General features: G+C 43.5%; 1 protein-coding gene across 11 annotated transcripts in view; it reads right to left on the bottom strand.

The window, feature by feature from the left end:
• Window positions 1-19,460, bottom strand: part of Fgfr2 (fibroblast growth factor receptor 2) — a 104,790-nt gene that overhangs the window by 47,653 nt on the left and 37,677 nt on the right. For all 11 annotated transcript variants that reach the window (XM_010632766.3, XM_010632768.3, XM_010632767.3 and 8 more), the window contains one exon: window positions 8,027-8,150. In XM_010632766.3, coding sequence (XP_010631068.1) covers window positions 8,027-8,150 — 124 coding nt within the window. The remainder of the gene's footprint in view (window positions 1-8,026; window positions 8,151-19,460) is intronic.

Here is a 19,460-nt window from a genome sequence, read left to right as displayed (position 1 = left end):
TAGCCAACGCTGGTCTCTCAAAAGATCACCACCTCTCTGATAAGATGGTGGGTGTATCCTGGTACAAGCTGAGCTGTATTGGGGAAGAAGAGAATTCCTGCAGGCTTTGTGCAAGGGAATCCTACAGTGAAGATGCTCTGGGAGAAAGAAACAAAAAGGTGGCATTTCCAGCAGGATCCAGGAATCTCCACGTTCACTCATCATCTTCTTCACTGTGACAGTGTGCGGTCTTTTGCACAGGGAAATGAGAACTCCCAGAGGACAATGTCTGTGTCTCATTCAAGTGACTGTCACCCCCAAGTATAGGCTACATGGACATTACGTGCTCCAGAGAGGGCTCATCACTACAGCACAATAAATACAGACAGCCCAAGTAGAGTGCTCTGTTCTATCCTCTCTCCCCACACCAACACAGTGTGACACATTCTCCCTGCCTCACCCCTCTCTTCTCAGAGAAACAGAACCACCTCCCCAGAGCAATACTGATGTCCTTAGCCATTTCTTCCTCACAGTCTCCTGCACTTCAATCCGGTGCTTGACTTCCTACTGTGAAAGATGGAACAGTAATTCTTGAAACGACCCTTCCACATCAACTCTGCTCCCTAAGTCAGGAGCACATATCCCTGTCACATCCTTACTTCTTCATTGTAAGCATAAAAGAAGCATGCAGATGGTGAATAATACTACAGTGGGGCATTCGAAGTGAGGGGGAATCCAGAACAGCACACCAGTGCATGTCATCACGTAAAAGGGGAAGAACACGATGGCATACCCACACTCACATCTCCGTAAGACTTGGCATGGAACTTCCCAAGAAGATACACAGTTTATAAAGGTAGCTGCTGATAAGCCACATGAATAAATTAGTATATTTCCAAGTATGAAGCAAGCAAAATGCAGTTTTTTGCTAAGAGCTACAAAATTCCAAACAAGTAATTCATTCAACCATTTTTCTGTTACAGGTTGAATGCGCACTCTCCGAAGTACAGTATTTGGAGCTAGAAGTGTTTCAGATTATAGCATTTTTAAGGCTTTTTTTTTTAATGGGGATCAAACTCAAGACCTTACATGCCTGAGGCCAGCATGGCGCCAGTGAGCTAAATCCCCAGCCCTGTAGCATTTTTTGACTATTGGAATGGTTGCATAGATTTTATCAGCTAAGCATCCTTAATCTTAAAAATATCTGCAATTCCAAATGCTCCAAACTCTGCACCTTTTTGAGTGTCCATGTAACAATCCATGATGTGATGCAATCAACAGTACACTCAAAAAAGTTTTGGATTTCAGATTTTCAGATCAGAGACATTCCAATGCTTGTACTCCAACTGTGCACACAGAAACCTCGGTGAATTAGAGCACAGTGCCGTACACAGCGACTCGGCTATTGATGAATGGCCATCTTCATCCCAAGCTTACTCCCAAGCTCTAATAAAAGTTTCCCCTCTACCCCATATCTCTCTGCATCTGCAGGTATGACAAAGAGACCCTCCTCTTACAGAAAATTGTAAGACATTCACCTGATTGTAACTTCTACATCTTCTTTGCCACAACATACATTCAATGCCAAAGATCAATCGACCAAACATTAGCCTCTGTCCAGCCACCTCAGCCAGGACCCCGGCAGAATCACAAGCAACTCATATAGCTGCTTCCTCACCTATAGGCCAAAGGGTGCTTGATGTTTTGCAGAGAACCAAGAAAAGGTTGATATCGCTGAGTGTTAATATGCCCATCCCCACTGACACCCACACTGACTACCACCTGCTCACAGACCTGACAGGAAGAACTGCTTGCTGAGTGTGTGTTTCTCTGCTACTCAGTGCACTAGCAGTGATCATGCCCCTCTGGCTAGCCTTTGCCCCAGGAATCCCCATTGTGAAACGGGAAAGAGGAGCCACCCTGTAGCAATTAAATGCTCATTAAACAGTAGCTACCAGAGGGAGTTTGGAAATCTCTGTCTTGGAGGAAGGGCTGAGACTGACCACTGTGTCGATCAAGAACAGCTGTGTGTTCCAGCCTGGAAACAGGAGAAGTGCCATAGGACTGCCTAATAGGAGTCACTGTGCACTTACTTACTTATTTGGTGCCCTTATTTGTGTACTACATTCATGCCACATCATCCCCCCATGGTGCTACAAGGAAAATGGGTTACCACACCCATGGGACAGATGATGGGACCGAGGGTCATAGGTGCTGTGCCTTGCCAAGACCATAGAGCTAGCAGAAGATAGAAACCGAATTTGAACTCCCTGCCCCCCCCAATACCACTACCTTGTAACTCCCACCTGACCTACAGAGGTGCTGCCTGGCAAGGGCCCCTGTGGGCTGACTGTGGTAGCCATGATTTGGAGAAAAGGCAAAAATGGCTGGCAACACCACAAAAGAAGCAACAGGAATGTGCTTCCTACTCAGTTGCTGCTCCCGTGCCATGATTCACGTGAACTCACACAGCCCACTCACAAAGGTACTCACTGTCACCTATTCCCTAGTAGATGACCTCCATTTGTTTTCATCAGAGAGGCCCTCTGCCTCTCTCCAGCTAGATTTCACAACTCCAGAGCTAGCACAAAGCGAGCATCAGCATAAAACACCAAGTCTTAACCTTAGAGCAAGAACTGGAAAAGAAAATAGTCAAATATGGTAACACACATCTGTAATCCCAGCATTGAGGAGGACGAGGTACAAGGAACATGACTTTGAGGCCAACCCAGGCAAAACAGAGGGGCTGAGGGACAGAGAAGGAGAGAAAGTGGTTGGTGGCAAGACTGTGATTATCAGAAAATTCAAATGAGGTCTGACCAGGAGACCTCAAGGTCAAGGGCCATTGGTTCTCCAGCGCTGAGACCAAGCAGGTACCAGGAAAAGCATGAGCATTACAACCTAACAGGGAAGCTCAGGCATCTCCAGATCCTCAGTGCTGTGCAGCTTAAGTACTTTGGTCAAGGCTACTACTCGTCACGGAGGAACAAAAGCTCCGTCCAGAAGCCACAGAACAATGGAAACTAGGGCTCAGATGTGGTCTTCCTCGGGAGAAAATGTGCAGTAAGGACCTAACGCTAAAAGCTTCAGTAGTAAACTCACCATTTAATTAACTACCAAGGCCACCACCATTTTCTCATTGGTTTAAATATTACTCTATGCCAAACCCACAGAGGGTCCCAAATTCACTCTTCAGATGTGATTCGAGGGACACTGGCTTTTCTGTCCCTTCATCTCTGCTCAGGGATCACATAAGCCTTTGTCTTCCCAGGACGCGAACTGCCCCTGGCAGTAAATAATTTGTGCAATTTCTCCTTCTCCCACTGGGAACCGGCTGCCAATAGCTCAGTGCCAGGTGTCAACGTCACAGTGGGCTTATCAGTCAGTGCTTGGAACAGGCAACTCCCCATTCCTCCTGAATACACACCTGAGAGGGAGTCAGCACAGGACAGAATTTCTTCGTGCTTTCAGGCTATGCCCCATCATGTCCAGAGCCAAGTCACCAAGGATTTATGTCAAGGGTTAGTCGGTAGTGCCATTCTGGTCTGCCACTGAGCAAGTTGGAACTGGTGGTAAAGCCAGGGTGATCTCCACCCAGACAGAAGTCAAATGCAGCCCCTGGTGGACCCCAACCATTCACTGAGACACTGGTCTGCTGCTTACACCTTTCTCTACAGGGTGGGGGACAAAGTTCTTCAAAGTACATGGCTAGACGGGCAAATCCAGAGGTGCCATTTCTACTCCCATTGTACTCTGCCCCCAAAATAGTCAATGCCAAATGAAAAAGCCACTCTGTTATCAGATGGTCACTGGGAATGCAGAACTGAAATGTCCAAGAGAAGGAAACACTCACTGGGTCTTCATGAGTGAGAAAGAACCACTGGGTCTTCATGAGTAAAAACCACCAGTCTTCTGTCTATGTGTTTCTCTATGTACCTGTCTGTAACTCTCTCATTTTCAGGTCAGAAAAGAGCTAAATGTTGGGTGATATAGCAGCAGCTCCTACTCAGAGTCCTGTGGCTACGGTCATTGCCGGTCTACACCGAAGTGAACACAAAATAAAGGAGTTAACCTGCAGCTGGAGCAGCGCTGACCTAGGAGCCAAGAGCACCTACAGGGAGAACCTAGCTCCTCTGCCTCCTCCAAGTACTCGCAGGAATCGTTACATCTGCTTGACCTGAACCACCTCTGTTGAAGATGGGGTGGGGAGGAGGTGGGGTAAAGAATCCAATTCACTGAACTTCAAGCATCTGAACTCCAAGATTCTCTTCTACAAGTCCAGTTACAAAATTAGTCTTAGGATGGCCTTGATGACCACGGTACAAACTACAGCAGGATATAAGAAGAGCAGCGACTAGCCAGTTCTGCTGGTCCTGAAATGGCACTTGGTTCGCTGAGCAAGACTTTCGATAGAGACAAATATAAAAGCTAGTAGAGATTCCTTCTAACCCTCAAAAAGAACTCAGCTTTGGAAGGAAACTGGCACCTGCAGCTAGTCCCCCATGTATGTACTAATATGGTGTTTTCACCTGCAAACTCATTCGGTGCCTCAGGACTATTGCAGTGAGTTGAACAGCGGCTCTAAGAAGAGATGCCAGTGTCCTCACCCTGGGAACCCATAAACATGACCTTATTCAGAAAAAAAGATCTTTGCAGGTGTAGTGAAGGCTACAGAGATTAGATCATCCTCGATTTACTGAGGACCCCAAATCGAATGACAGGCATCCTCTTAAGAGAAAAACAGAGGGAGATTCAAATTGCACAATGAAGACAACTACATGAAGGTTGAGGCAGAGAGTGGAGCGATGCCTCCCCCAGGACTGCTGACATGTCACACAGTGGAAACTGTGACAAAGGCATCACACCCGACAACACCTTCATTTGAACTTCGAGGTTCCAGAGCTATAAGCAGATACACAGACGTGTGCTATGTCACCGTTTCCATGAGTCTCAGCTCCCTCACTGTCAGACACAGCGAAAGTGGAGAGTTAAGAGGCCATTCTAGATGAGGCTTCTTGGTGGCAGGGCCCTATAAAACCCAGGGCATCAGCAGCCTCGCTGATGAACCACAGCAGAGACTTAGCACCTCCTGCAGCCAGCTACTTTAGGGCAGCCTGTTTTATTATTGCCACAATCACTGAAACGTAGAGCTTCACACTACTTTTGCCTCGCAGTAAATGGCTAAAAAGTAATGGTGTCAATTTTAATGAGGATCAAGCCAGGCTCCTAAAGGGGATCCCATAAACAAAAGCATTTCTCCCGTGCACAACAATGGCTTGCTGTTTAACTCCAGAACACAGGAATGTCACTTAAATTACACGGCTTTTACATTAAAGTGCTTGTGGGGATGCCTTTCCAGAGAAGAATTTCAATAAAAAGATCTCACCCATTTGATGTTTCCTAATATCTGAACCACAAGTCTCTGTAGCATAGCAACAAAAATAAAACCTCAGAGTGTGAGCAAGAACAGGATTTCATTTTCACTGGGAAAGAGGTTCTGACTCTCTGCGAAACAGAGAGGTAGCTTAGAGGCTGTTATCACCCAGTAATATATTAAATTTAGACCTGTGGGCCATGAGAAAGCCATTTTTTAAGCCTGAATCTTTTTTCCCCTTGCTGAGATGTTCAGAGCAACTGCCAATCTTGTAGTTCTACGAGACTCTTTAAGTGACTTGATTCTTATTTTATTAGTGCTTCCCAAAGCAATTACTAGAGTTTCGAGCAAAGAGGAGAGTATTTCACGCCTCCATCTTTACTGAAAATGTCTTATACTCCACTGACTTTTGGCTTCTATTTATAAAGAAGGCTCAAGGCTTGGAAAATTATTGGAGTTGAGCTTTAATGGATATTCCCAACCAGCATTGTGTCATTATTGGCCCGCATTTGGCTGGGCGATCTCCCAAATTTGTGACATAATCAGGCCTCTCTCTGCATTACTCCATACACTCCATGCTCCCTCTACATTACACTACTGAATCATACCCTCTTTCAACAAGACTGATTGCCAGGGGATTAACATTAGACAGCACAATTCCATTATTCAGCAGGCCAATTCAAATCCCAACCCTAAACTCTAAGAGAGATTTTAGGGCTTCATGGGGATGAGCTGCCAGAAAGCTCAGCGAGGAGGTAGGGCAAGGCGCGTTTGGATGTTTTACATAACAACTCCACGTAAAACCTGCTGTAAGCAAAAGCCCCTAGATAGAATAGTCCCAGCAATCTCAATGAATAATTTCCAAGCCTATGCAAAGCCATAATCCCAGAAGACTTCTTTAGCACAATTATTTCTTCCCACAATAAATTACTTAATTTCAAAATTAGCTAGGTAAAACTTTTAGCCCAAAATTGAACTTTCTTTCTTTAAATGGAAACATGTCACATTAAATTCAGCACACGCGAAACTCAAAGTAAATTAGTAAATTCCAAGTCATGTGTTCTTTGAAGAATGGATTTATAGTACCTCGATGCCAAAATAGATGTCAGCTATTTTGTTCTCATTTTTAAGCGCGTTACTTCTCTTTGTCTTTGTTTTGAAAATACCTAAGCACAGTAATTATAAGAAATGTACCATAAATATCTCTAGGAGAGAGAGGCCTCAAGACTCATTATTTTATGACTGCCCACAAAATAAACACTATACCAAGGCCTATCAAATTTCACATCAAGACTTCTGAATAACTCAAATGTTCAAGTAAATATTCTTTCCCCCCCGGAATACTTGTATACGAATAGAAGACCATATCATGCTTTCTAAGGCAAAGAGTGTCTTGTGAACCGAGCTTCATTTAACTTGACACAAAATCAAAATGGTTTTCTGTTCAGTTTTCAGTCCAACTAAACCTATATAATTTGGTTAATCCAGTTTTTGGAGAGGTTTTTAGTGGCTCTTTGGGCAATCCAAATATCTACGGAATCTCTTTCTTCAAAGAGGTTACATTTTACGAAAGGGAAACAAAAACCCACCAGTGAGATACTGCCCGGAGCACATGCATGGGAAGTGAGGTAGGAGAGACTTGTTTATAGAACACAGTGGGTGGGCATGTGTCTCTGGCATTACCTACAGTCACATTAAAGTAAAATAAATTCTTGTAAGCTTTGAGTTAAATCTTTAGCAGAAGTCAGTAACCTACACGTAGGGGAGAGCACATCAATCAGGTAACTCAAAGAAATGGCCCAAGGACAGGCAGCAGATTGAGAGTCATGATAGGTGACAAGTCAGAGAACAAACAGCTCCAACACAGAAGAGATCTTAACCCCCAGCCCCCCCATCCCCGCACAGCACAACACGTGGAAGGAGCAGATTCACGTTCTGGCAATTCTCCAAGACAGAAACACCCCTTCTTCATCAGTTCCAATAAAAACCCATCCTAACAGGCAAAACTTGGAAGGAATTTGACTTTCCAAGACAACAGGCTATGTGATCTTTAAGATGTTTAACGAAAATGGCTTATTTATCTGTGCACTCTGACAGAAACATATATAAACTCATATGCGTGGTTCCCTTTTCACAGAGAAAATAGCTTCCAGGAATAAACACCGAACTGGCCGTGTCTAACAACTCTCTTCCAATGGAAGTGAAGGGCCCCTTGGTGTTGACCTTTTTATAAACAGCTATCAGCTCAGTTATAAGACCTTTTTCTTTATTCTCCAGTCTACATGATACAGTTGCCTTTCTTTAGGAAATTTTACCTCTCCTCTAAAAACAAAGTTCTTGTACATTCTATCTGATCCCCTTCACCCTGCACACACTCACACTGTTCACAGTAATCTCAGCTTCCAGACATTTCGCACATGCCCACCTTATAAAAGATGATGCTTGGGGACCAAGAGGATCTCGCAAAACCCATAAAGCCTGGGTAATCAGGAAAGAGAACATTGTCAGTGACAGAAGACTCCCTCTCGCATGACAGCTTGCATGCAGAAAGAATGAAAACAAACCAATTCTCCTAAATACATGGGAGAAACAAGATGCACTTTCGCGGTTTCAAATAACTGGAATCTAGAACAGACTGGTACACAGCTGCCGCACACAGGGAAGCAAACTCACCAACGACATCGAGGTGGTACGTGTGATTGATGGAGCCATACTCATTCTCCACCACACAGGTGTAATTGCCTTTGTCAGATGGGACCACGCTTTCCATAATAAGGCTCCAGTGCTGGTTTCGTACCTGAAAAGATAAAACGTAAAGGTGGTTATTTAACCATCTTCGCACAGAATACCAGATACTTCCTTTGCTTTCTTCATTTAAAATGCAGTTGGTCGGGGTTGGGAGACAGCTCAGTGGTGGAGTATATGCTCAATATGTGCACTTCCCTGGGTTCAATCCCTGGCACCAAAAGGAAAAAAAAAGAAAAACAAAGGAGAAGCTGAGTATTGTCTACGTTCTAAATAGTCCTCATACTTAACGTGAAAATCCTGACCTTTGCCATATGAGCACCTGTGAGGCAGGCACTGACACACTGAGATGGAAGTGGCATTCAGGGATATCAGAGTGGGTCCGCCATGTCATGGGTTTGAGGGGTCCTCAAGTGACAGGAAGTCCACCCAGTACCAAAGCCCCAGAGCAGGTGGGGTACCAGGCCACACATCCACTGGGACCCCTCGGCCCCCGAGGTACCCAGGAACCATGAATCACCAACACCAGCAGCACTAACTGTGCCAGGCTGTGCCCTGAATGCTCCCTCCTGCCTTGGATAATTTGATTCTCCCACAGAGCCCATGAGGCAAGCATTTTTATTGTTCCTGGAGCTATCTGGTTTAAAAGCCCTTCATTTCTTTCTCTTTTCTTTTCTTTTTAATTTTTATTTATTTATTCTGGTACCAGGGATCAAACTTGGGACCTTCTGTTTGCAAGGCAGGGGACAGCACCACTGAGCTAAACCCCCGACTCCCTTCATTTCTTTCTTCACAGCTCTCAGATGCTCTCTGGAAATCTCAACACATCTCAGCTGGAAACACAGGTCCACCCCGTCCATCCCTAGGGTGGCTGCATACTGGTTGCATGTTCCTGATATATCCAGAATTCCAAATATGAGAGCAATGAATCCTTATAAAATTTTAAAGTTCTATATCCACCTGTATGCGGTCCTTGAGATTTTGCAAAGATAAGCAGCAGCACATGTCAGATAAGCTAGTGTGGCTCCTACCAACAGTTCCGTCAGTATGCAGACAGACTAGATTCGAATTTCCTCACATTTTAAAAATATTTCAGTAGGCTCGTACTTTTTAACAAGCATAAGTTTTCATTACTAGGACATGGAGCAAATTTCAGTCTCTTTTAGAATTCAGACATTTATTTCTTTCCACATTATTCTTGGGGGTATTGAAAAAGGCACTCCAGAGAAATGCAAAGAAAAAATAATAAAAAGCCTAGGCCCAATAATCACAACTACCATTTCAGGAGTTTCAACTGACCTTCTGAATGATACCCTGAGCACTGCAAGTGTTTTCAGCCTTAATCACACAAGAACAGATAACACAGACAGAGCTTTCAGCCAGGGATTTGTCTCAGTGGTTCCTCAGCCTGCCTCACAAAAGCAAGGGACTGAGTTCGATCCCCGGTACCAAAAAAAAAGACAGAACTTTCACAAGCACATGAGAAGCACATGAGTGATTCAAGGCACTAAACTGGAGAATGAAGAAAATCATCTCACAAGTACTCCCTGATAAAAACCCAAGGGCAGAGGAAGCAGGCCCAGTGACCGGCCCACCAACAGAGGTAGGAGATTGTAAGAGCCCACTACAGCACCAATGTTTTCAAGCCAGTTACTCTACTCTGTGTGAGCCATGACTGCAGAGTACAGTTACAGCTGCTGAGCTCAAAAACAAGATCACGGTTCATCACTGGCGGTCTTATGAAGGATCACTGAGTGAAGGCTGGACTCTTCTAACAGAGTGCAAGCAGTGAGTTAGGAATGAGTTCTGAGGCCTGGCATGGTAGTGCATACCTGTAATGCCACTCTTTTAGAGGCTGAGGCTGGTCACTTAGTGAGGCCCTCTCTCAAAGTAAAAAATAACAAGGGTTGTGTACAGTACAAAAGTCCTAGGTTCAGAAAGAATGACCTCTAGCCAGTCACCCTCTCAGCTGCTACCAGACCCCTTCACGATTATGGAGGTTGTCTCAGGGTCCAACAACATGGAGCTGGTGACAGGAAAACTGATTCCCACTGTTGTGAGATGTGTATCTAGCAGTAAAATAGATCTGCGGGCATCTGATCTACAACAGAGGAGGACTGTACTCACAGAAGACTCGCTTTGTGTTCTTGGCTGTGCCACAACTTATAAGAGAACCAATACATGGAACCGGGTTGCCCCTTAGGACAGAAGTCCTCTCATGCATGATGAGTACTCTGAAGGAGGTGTGGATACCAAATTCTTCAGTTAGTACTAAGAAAACTTTCTATATGCTGGCCTCTGGGCGCTATTTGGAGCTGCCATGCACAACACATGGGAGAAGCAGGTACTAGCTCCTTGATTTAACCGGAGGCAGATAGGCCCACAAGGCGGGTATCTTACCCAAGCTCTCAGGGCTATATGAAATAGCTTTCTCCTTGTCACTGAAGAACCTGTCACATGAAGGGTAACTTAGGGATGTAGCCAAAGGCCCCCAACATCACCAAGCTGTGTAATCCAACATTTAGCCCCGCTGTAAATATTCAGTTCTTTGAGCCCCTGCTCAAATGTCATGCCCCTAAGCCCTTAATCACTGCAGTGCCTATTTCTGGACCCCATCCAAACTGTCAATGTCTTTCTTGCGCTTGGATCCAGATTTGGCACATGGGGTATTCCAAATGGAACTGAACCTGAACCACAAAGGGAGGGAACATCATCTGCCTCTACCCAAGACATTAAATATTGGCATATGCAGCTCAGCCTGGCAGCTGCCTTTTTTTTTGTCCCAAGGGAATGCAGGCAGCTCCAGTCTCTTGTTAGGGGTATGGCATTCTATGCAAGGTTCCTCTTCAGGGGACCATACTCCCTGAATATCAACTTCCTGGCGATGCACTACAAATTTTAATAAGTTAACACTGATAAAATGCTTCTGTGGTGAGAAGTATATTTACTAAAGAGGATGTTTCCATGCTTCTAGAACCCTGCTGCTCAATGAATACTGCCCCGTGTGATGCTGTTAATATATATTTTCTCACACCACTGCTCCAGTATTTGATTCTTTGACATGTTACCAATTCCAAATTATGAGTTGCGGCGTTTTCCAAATGGACATCCTTAGAAGCTGCCAACAGTAGGGCTTCTGACACTTTTGTAGGGGATATCCTACTGTCAATTAGTGGCTGCTTTACAGCAAGCTAAATGAATGGAACAGTAGCTCTAAAAATGGGAAACAAAGGTGCAGAGTTTTGGGATCCACTAAATCACCATGTTTCTACACTGAGCTTTTATGTAAACCCTCCCAACAAAAATGGAAGACACACCCTCCAGTGTGTGCGTGTCTTAATTTCCCAGATCATCAGTGTTACAATTATTTTGCCAGTTAGGTCAAATGATGCTTGTGTACCACCTCTGCTTTCACAGAACAGGGACCGTAAATACCCAATAAACATATGAAAAGATGCATGGCCTCATTAACAATCAGGGAAGTGCAAATGAAAACAAGAATAATGAGACACTGCTATTCACCAGCTGATTAACAAAAATTAGAAAGATCATGTCATTCGGTACGTGGTAAAAATGAAGGTAAATATGGACTTACGTTGAAAATGGCAACAGAAATTGAACAAAAAAATTTTTGGTGAAATAATTTGATAGTACCATTAAAGTTAATAACATATGTATGTTTTTTTTTTTTTTGACCTGGTTAATACCACTTCTAGGAAATCTAGCCCAGAGAAAATAGCACAATTCCTTTATGGCACATGAGCAAAATTGCTACTTCAAGTACTCTTTGTAACAAGATAATGGATCCATCAAGAAGAGAGTCATTCAGCTGGAGATATAGCTTGATGGTTCTGCCGCCTGCCTCACAAGCAAAAGGTCCCGAGTTCGATCCCCAGCACAAAAAAAGGAGAGAGTCATTCAGCTGGGGATATAGCTTGGTGGCAGAGCATACTGCCCAGAATGTGAAAGACCGTGGGTTCAATGAACACACACGAACACACACACACACCTCATTAATAAAGTACAGTTTGCCCTATGCAACCTAATACATAGTTCATTATAACCAAACCATATATAGTCACTAGAAGAACAAGATATTCTTATGTACAGAACATAATAAGATATAAGTATTTGATAGATTGTAAGGTATCATTATGTAGTATTTGATAGAAGAAAAAAAGGTTGAAGATAAGAAAGTTTATTCGTGATTCCATTTTGTAAAATGTACAAACACACATAACACACCCTGACACATACCCATGGACCCAAAGCTACAAGCTTGGCTGTGTGAACATGCCTAAAATCAGGAAGACAGCATGCCAAGTTGTGAGCAATTCACTTTACATAATTAAATGGAAGGGTTATAAACATTGTTTACTTTTTTTCATTTGCATTTTCCAAACTTAAACAGAAATCTCATATGCAACAAAAGTAAAAAACAGCTGTGTGGCTACACATTGAGTGTTTGGTCCTCAGTTACAGAACCCTTGCGAAAGCAGAGAGAGAGCCTGCAGCAACCAACACAGGTACAATTCTCTGTCTTCATTCCTGCGCATGGCCAAATATTTGTGGAACTCATCATTATTTTCCATCGGCCACATAACAGAATCAGAGAGCACAGAGCTTCAAAACTATGTTCACTGAAGTCTTTTTAAAGTAACATTTCAATATTGAAACAAAGCAGATCGAAGCAAAGGGCCTGAACTCTCTTACATGTACAAAAGTAGATTCCACAAACATTCCACACCTGCCAATGCAAAGACAGAAAATGGCTTAAACAGGTTTTTTCCCCCAGAATTCTCTTACCAAAATCTCTCAGCATGCCTGTTAAATCTCCAGCTACCTTCAGATGATAACTGGGAACGTAGATTTAGTTTGTATGGCACCAAAAACACTTGGGTAAAAAGCCAAAGGGCAAAGACCCAGGCTGTCACCTGGATGTTTGGTTTCCACATTGCAAAAAATATTCAGACATTTCCAAATACTTGGGTGTTCAATAATAAGTGGAACAAACACCCAGGAACCACACTCCTTGCCAGGCCTAACAGTGTGTCTATGTGATGGCAAATCCATGCATGACTTCTTTCCACCAGGGCCCAATTCACCCAGGTAGACAGCAATTCCTTGTAACGCTTGTCTTCGGGAAGGGACCCCAGAGACTAAAGTTCAACACGGACCAGTTATTAAAATGCATGAAATTTTACTATCCCATTCCCAAACCCCACTTCCAGCAGGAGTCTGGGGACCCCAAACTATCCCTTCCGCACAAGCTTGCAGAAGCTGGGCTTGCATATGTCAAGGGCTGTGGCACTTGCAGCTGCTTATCACACAGATGTGAAGGCAAACACCTGTTCATGCTTCGGCTCCACACTGACAGAAGTTTGCTTTTCAGGAGGTGTTCAGAGAAGAGGGCCAGGCCAACTGATCATCCAGGATGGTGGCAACAAACTTTCTACAGACGAGTGCCCAAACTGCAACCCAAACCCATTTTTTTTTAAATCACTAAGTGCCAACACTGGAATTAATCCTGAATACTGAGGCTTTACTTTAGAAAAACAACTAGGTTAACAGCTTTTGTCTTAAAAGAAAAACAACACGTGCACTGACTGGCTTGCCACCTCTGATCTAGGACCTGTGGCAGAAACTCTTCCCTCCTCTCAGTAAACAAAGGTCTCTCCAGAGGAGGTGGGAAGTGAATCCCAAAACAAAAGTCTGATCCCTCAGATGCCCACAAGGTGGGTGACAGCAAGACATCCATCACCTTTTGAAATGGCTCTTTGAATATTTCATGACCTTCTTCAAAAAGCAACACAGAATTGTTGTATGATCCAACAATTCCATTCCTAGGAACTGAAAGGACTCAGACAGATACTTATATACCAAATGCAGCATTATATTCACAACAGCCAAGCAACCAATGTCCATCAACAGATGAATGCTTAAAATAGGGTACAGTATAGCCACCCAATGGAATATTATTCAGCCATCATAACAGTGAATTAAGTTTTGACTCATGCTATAACACTGATGATTCCTGAACATATTATGCTAAGGACATAAACTAGGAACAGAAAGACAAACAAGCCTCTGATTCCACTTACTTCTATGATTCTAAGAAGTTACCCAGAATAGGTAGATTCATAGACAAAAAGTAGCACTGACGATCCCAAGGGCTACAGGAGAGAAAATAGGGAATGACCGTAGAGTTTAATATGTAGAGCTTCTGTTAGAGGTGATGAAAATGATTTGGCAATACACAACGTTCTGAATATAATTAATGTCTACTGAACTTAAACATGACTTCAATAGTAAATTTTATACTATGGCTATTTTACCAGTTAAAACAACCCACAGACATCATGGAAGTTGGGATAGCAGTATCATATCCCCAACTTTGTTCTCAGCAGTAATCCTTGGGCTGATACGTATTTGCATGCTCTTGGGGAGATGTTACTTCTATTATGATTCTGACTCAGCAGCAACAGTGTTTTTATACAACACTGGAGCCAGGTTTGAAGGAAGCCGTTTATCAAGACCATAAACTAGTATAAAACCACGAGGCCTGTGACAAAGCATCATCACAAAAGATGACAATGCCCACCTACCTCTTGAGATTCTCAAAGAACTCGGTGCCATTCATGCCAGGGAGGCACTTGGCAATGTCACAATACAGGCAAAACAGCAAAGTCTCCTGACACCAGCATACTCTTATCCCTATTGCAGAACACTCAATCTGGGATTAAAGCTGAAGGCAGCTTGGCTGAGGAAAAAATTTCAGTAAACTACAAATAGATTAATACAGGTTGAGTATCCCTTATCCAAAATGCTTAAGATCAGAACTGTTTTGGATTTCAGGGTTTTCTTTGCTGTTGTGGTGGTGGTGGTGGTGGTGGTTGTGGTTGTTGTTTTCAGATTTTGGAATGTGTACATACACACAGTGAGGTGTCTTGAGACCCAAGTGTAAACATGAAATTTATTTAGGCTTCCTGGGCACCTTACGCACACAGTATGAAGGTAATTTTATACAACATTTTTAGTGCTCCTGCATTTTGACTCTGACCTATCTCATGAGGTCATGTGTGGAATCTTCCATCTATAGCATCAAGTCAGCACTCCAAAAAATCAAGTTTTAGAGTATTTTAGATTTTGGATCTCAGGATTGGAGATGTCCAACTTGTCAGAATGCTAGTCATAATTTTCTCCCTAAACACTTGCAAAGCTGGGGATGTAGGTCAGTGGTAAGAGTCCTTGCCTAGCATATGTGAGGCCCTGGGTTTGATCCCAAGCAAAACACACACACACAGAAAATTTTTTTCAAATGACATTTAAGTAATCTAGAAAATATGCACCAGACATATGCATCAAAACAACCAGGTTAGGAATAATTAAAACAAAATTTGTCTATTTTTACATGTGAAATATGGTTGGAAATGAACAGTCCACACTCAAGTCCCCTCTACTGAGGGGCTTCATGGGAATTTCAACCTTAGAAGACTTGGTGCTGTGGGCTATTTAACAGTTTCACAGCCATGTTGAGGAAGCCTGTCTTGTGATCTCTCTTGGTCTCTACTGAATACTAATAAGTGGCATTAAAGGTGGTTTTTTAAGAATCACCTATGCCTGCATTATTATCTAAAAACGAGGTGGTCTGTTATCACAGTTATTTCTTGCTTTTTTGCATTGCATTGCAATAACCCTTCTAAATCCCATGAAATATCTAGCCATTAAGGTAATCTTGTCTTTTGTTGGAGGGGTTGGTATCGGGGATCAAACTCAGGACCTTGCACTTGCCAGGCAGGCACAGCACCACTGAGCTACATCCCTGGCCTAAGGTAAGCTTTTATTAAAAGAAAAAAAATCTGTTCTGTTGTTTAAGATGAAAAATAGCTATGGCTACATTATGGTCCTTAGAGGAAGAACAGTTCTTAGAACGAGAAGGGATCAGACATTCAAGACTGTCCAATCTTCTCATTTTAAGGTAGGAGACCTGAGGCACAAAGGGCTTAAGAAATAGTCCCTGGATAAAGCGGATGTAAAAATCTATGAATAAGCACTATTAGGAAGACAGAGTCATGCTCCAAGTCAAGCATTACTCTTATAGTAAATTAATTACATCTTAGTAACACTGAACTAGCCTCTGCACACACTAAAGAAAATAATAATCTGACTCTTAATCACCTAAAGAGGGCTCAGCAGGAGCTCCGTGATAAATAAGACTGAGCCACAGAACACTGAACAGTTCCACAGGTCACTTTCATTAAAATGAGCTTTCTGTACCATTTCATAATTCTCGCTGACTTCGCTCTGGTTTTCTGTTTTCCCTTCACTGGTCCCGTGTGTATACCCCTCCAAAACGAGCTGCGAATGTGGCAGAGAAGAGCCACAGTGCCCAGAAACAGGCAGAAAGAGCTGGAAGGACAGCTCAGCCATCAAAGTACAACCACAGGTTTAGGGTTAATGAGCAGATTTATGAAACAAAGGGATAACTGGCAGAAACAACAAACCTTTGTTTATACAAAGTGTCAGGTCTTTGCTCTGGAAAAATACCTGCTGCAAATCCTGACACTGCTTCGCTTGTGACAAAAAGGGTTCAGAGAAGCAGATCAGAGGTGGTAGGGCCCTCTGCGCTTCAGTTAGCTCTCTGCTTTGGAGGAAGTGCCACAGAATGAAAACTACAAATCGCACAATATAGCTCCCTCATCTCTAATGCTCAGTGGCACACTTCTTTAAAAGTTTATGCGCTCTCTTCCGCAGCACATATATTTTTAAAAGTTTATGTAGGAAATGGAGAAATTATCAGAGGGAAAGACCCATGCCAGGGCCCACGCTCCCTACATGCTGCCCGGGTCAGGCCCTGCCCAGGGTTATGAGCCTGAAGCACACCTGATGAAAAGCTGGCCCAGAGTGGGATGCCCCACTGTTGGTAGGTGTGGCGTGGGGGGCTTCCCATGGCTTCCTGCCTGGACAGCTGGGGCTGGTTTAACATACCCCTCTAGGATGGACTGTGCCTTAGAGATAACTGCATTTTCCCAGGAGATAAGAGCTCCAGGTTTTCCTTTTCAAGTCCCAGGCTGAGTTTCCAGGCTCCCCCAAATGAATGTCCAGCTCCACCACTGTTGTGCAAATCCCTTATGCAACCATTTGCATCTGATAGGCTCACCTTCCTCCCAGGTCACCTCACCCCACTGCCCTAGCCTCCTACAAGGACAACAAGCAGCCCCCGTTACCACCAGCCAGGTTCCTGCATTCCATACATGTAGAACTCTACTCCCTTTGCCTTTTTTTTTTAATAAAACAAAATATACTTAAGATTTTTTGACCCCACACATTCTATTTCTCTTTCCCTCCAGAAATGGCTCAAAACCTAACCCAAGAAAAGCACTCTGGTCATGTATGTCCTTGTGGGCTGGAGACTTTGCAAAGGGTTCTTTGTTTTGCTTTGAAAACGTACTGTAGGTGCTCTTCACTTAGCAGAATGTTGTCATAAATAATTAAAACTGAACTGCACCTGTTCAAAATCAAGCAGCATTTCCTCATTAAGCCCCCCTAGTCTTCCAGCATATTTGTAATCACTAATTCAGATTTGCAAAAAGCTCCTTACCCATAATAATGATGTTGTTCTTATTTACTTTGAGATTGGGAGTCCCTGGGGGTTCATGGGCTCTCTTTGTACTTGTTTACAAGACTATCTTAATTTGAAGAATCAGTTAACCACCAGGATTTTGACCACTGCTCTACTTAAATTGTATTTAAATCAATCGTTGAAGCTGCATCCATTAGAGGAGTTTTCAGTGTGTATGTAGAGTAGTTAAAATAATACGAGAAGCCACAAATTTAGTGCTTTGACTCTTCCTTTCTGACCAGTGCCACCTAATGAAATCTTTTGTCTAATTTTTTTTTCTTGCTTTTTTTAAGAAAGGGCCAACCTGCCAATCTCATCATACTTGATCTAAAGACTGAACTAAAGTCAAAAGGACAAATCACTCCTCTGCCTCCCGCTTCTGTCAATAAGCAGGAGTTGCAGAAGGTGACTGAAGTATTTCCACAGGCAAGTTTCAAAGGCGCTCACCAGGAAGATTTGCCTTACACCTGTTTCACACTTACCTGCCCCTTACCTGATCTGAGAGACAGACTCACAGGCTTTCCCCGTTTTCCTCTGGGTTTTGGCCCCTGGGCGTTAATGTTTAAACATTAAAAGAAAAAGGCAAAACCTTTCGCAGAACCAAATGACCCTTTAAAGATGGGTGTGGGATTTCACAGAAAGGGCTCCAGGGCACTTTTAGATGGGGTGGAGACTCTTGCAGCCATACAAACAGTAGAGCTGGACTTGTGGGTCAGGTGAGAAAGGGGCTTTTTACACATCCCACTGCTGTCATGGAGAACTCCTCTCCACTGTGGATCTGAGCGAAAACACTCTATTTTACCCTTGATCCAAGTTTCTCAGATGAGTCCCTATGATCCCCATCATGCTGGCATTTATGTCCTTGGTCCTTGGGTCATCTCCTTAGTGCCCTGCTTAATAATAGAAAACAGCAAAGGTACCGGAAGGTCACTTCCGTGATCATAGCACAAAAGACTGTGACTTCTGTTTTCCTGTATCTATTTTCTCTGGCTCCTCTTGCTTCGTAAACCTGATGACAACTTTGTAGTTTTCTTCCTATAGAGAGGCCCAAGTGGCAAGGAACTCTGGGTGAAAAAATAGCCAAAACCTGGAGAGGGAGTGAATCCTGAGAACAACATGTGCAGTTCCTTCCCCAGTTAATCCTTCAGGCGAGATCCCAGCCTTAACTGGAACCTTGATTACAGTGCTAGCAGAGACCTAGAGACAGAAGACACCCCTGGATTCTTGGGTTCCCATGGCAACTGGAGATAACAGCTCTTGCTGTTTAAAAACTCTACAACATGGGACAATTTTTTAATGCAGCAAGAAGTAACCATATTCCCACTCAGTTCCAAATGCACCAAAGAATTTCATGACAAGTCCTCATCACATACTAAATTCTTAAAGCTCTCTCTCTCTCTATTCAACAACTTAAAGCTTCCATATACTTACTGTATCACTTCTCAAGACATCCTGCCTTCCAGCTTGGCCCCAAATCTCTCCCAGATCTCTCATTCGTCTTCTCCCTTAGAGCTCACATTGCCTCTCCGCGCAGATCCACGGAACACAGGACACTCTCGTGACTCTACACACTTATCAGTGTCGCCTGATTGTCAGCTCTACTGTCTGGAGCCCACTGGACCAGGGCCAACTGTGCACCTGAACTACACCCTGGCCCCTTTAGTTTCCCCAGAGCCTAGGACACTGCCCCGCACCGAGGTGTTGAATCAATGTTGGCTGAGTGGATGGGCAAAGATTCAA

The sequence above is a fragment of the Fukomys damarensis genome, unplaced genomic scaffold (assembly GCF_012274545.1).
Source record: "Fukomys damarensis isolate Sample0158 unplaced genomic scaffold, DMR_v1.0_HiC HiC_scaffold_8, whole genome shotgun sequence".
Taxonomy (NCBI): Eukaryota; Metazoa; Chordata; class Mammalia; order Rodentia; family Bathyergidae; genus Fukomys; species Fukomys damarensis.
This window is presented reverse-complemented; position numbering and strand designations above follow the sequence as displayed.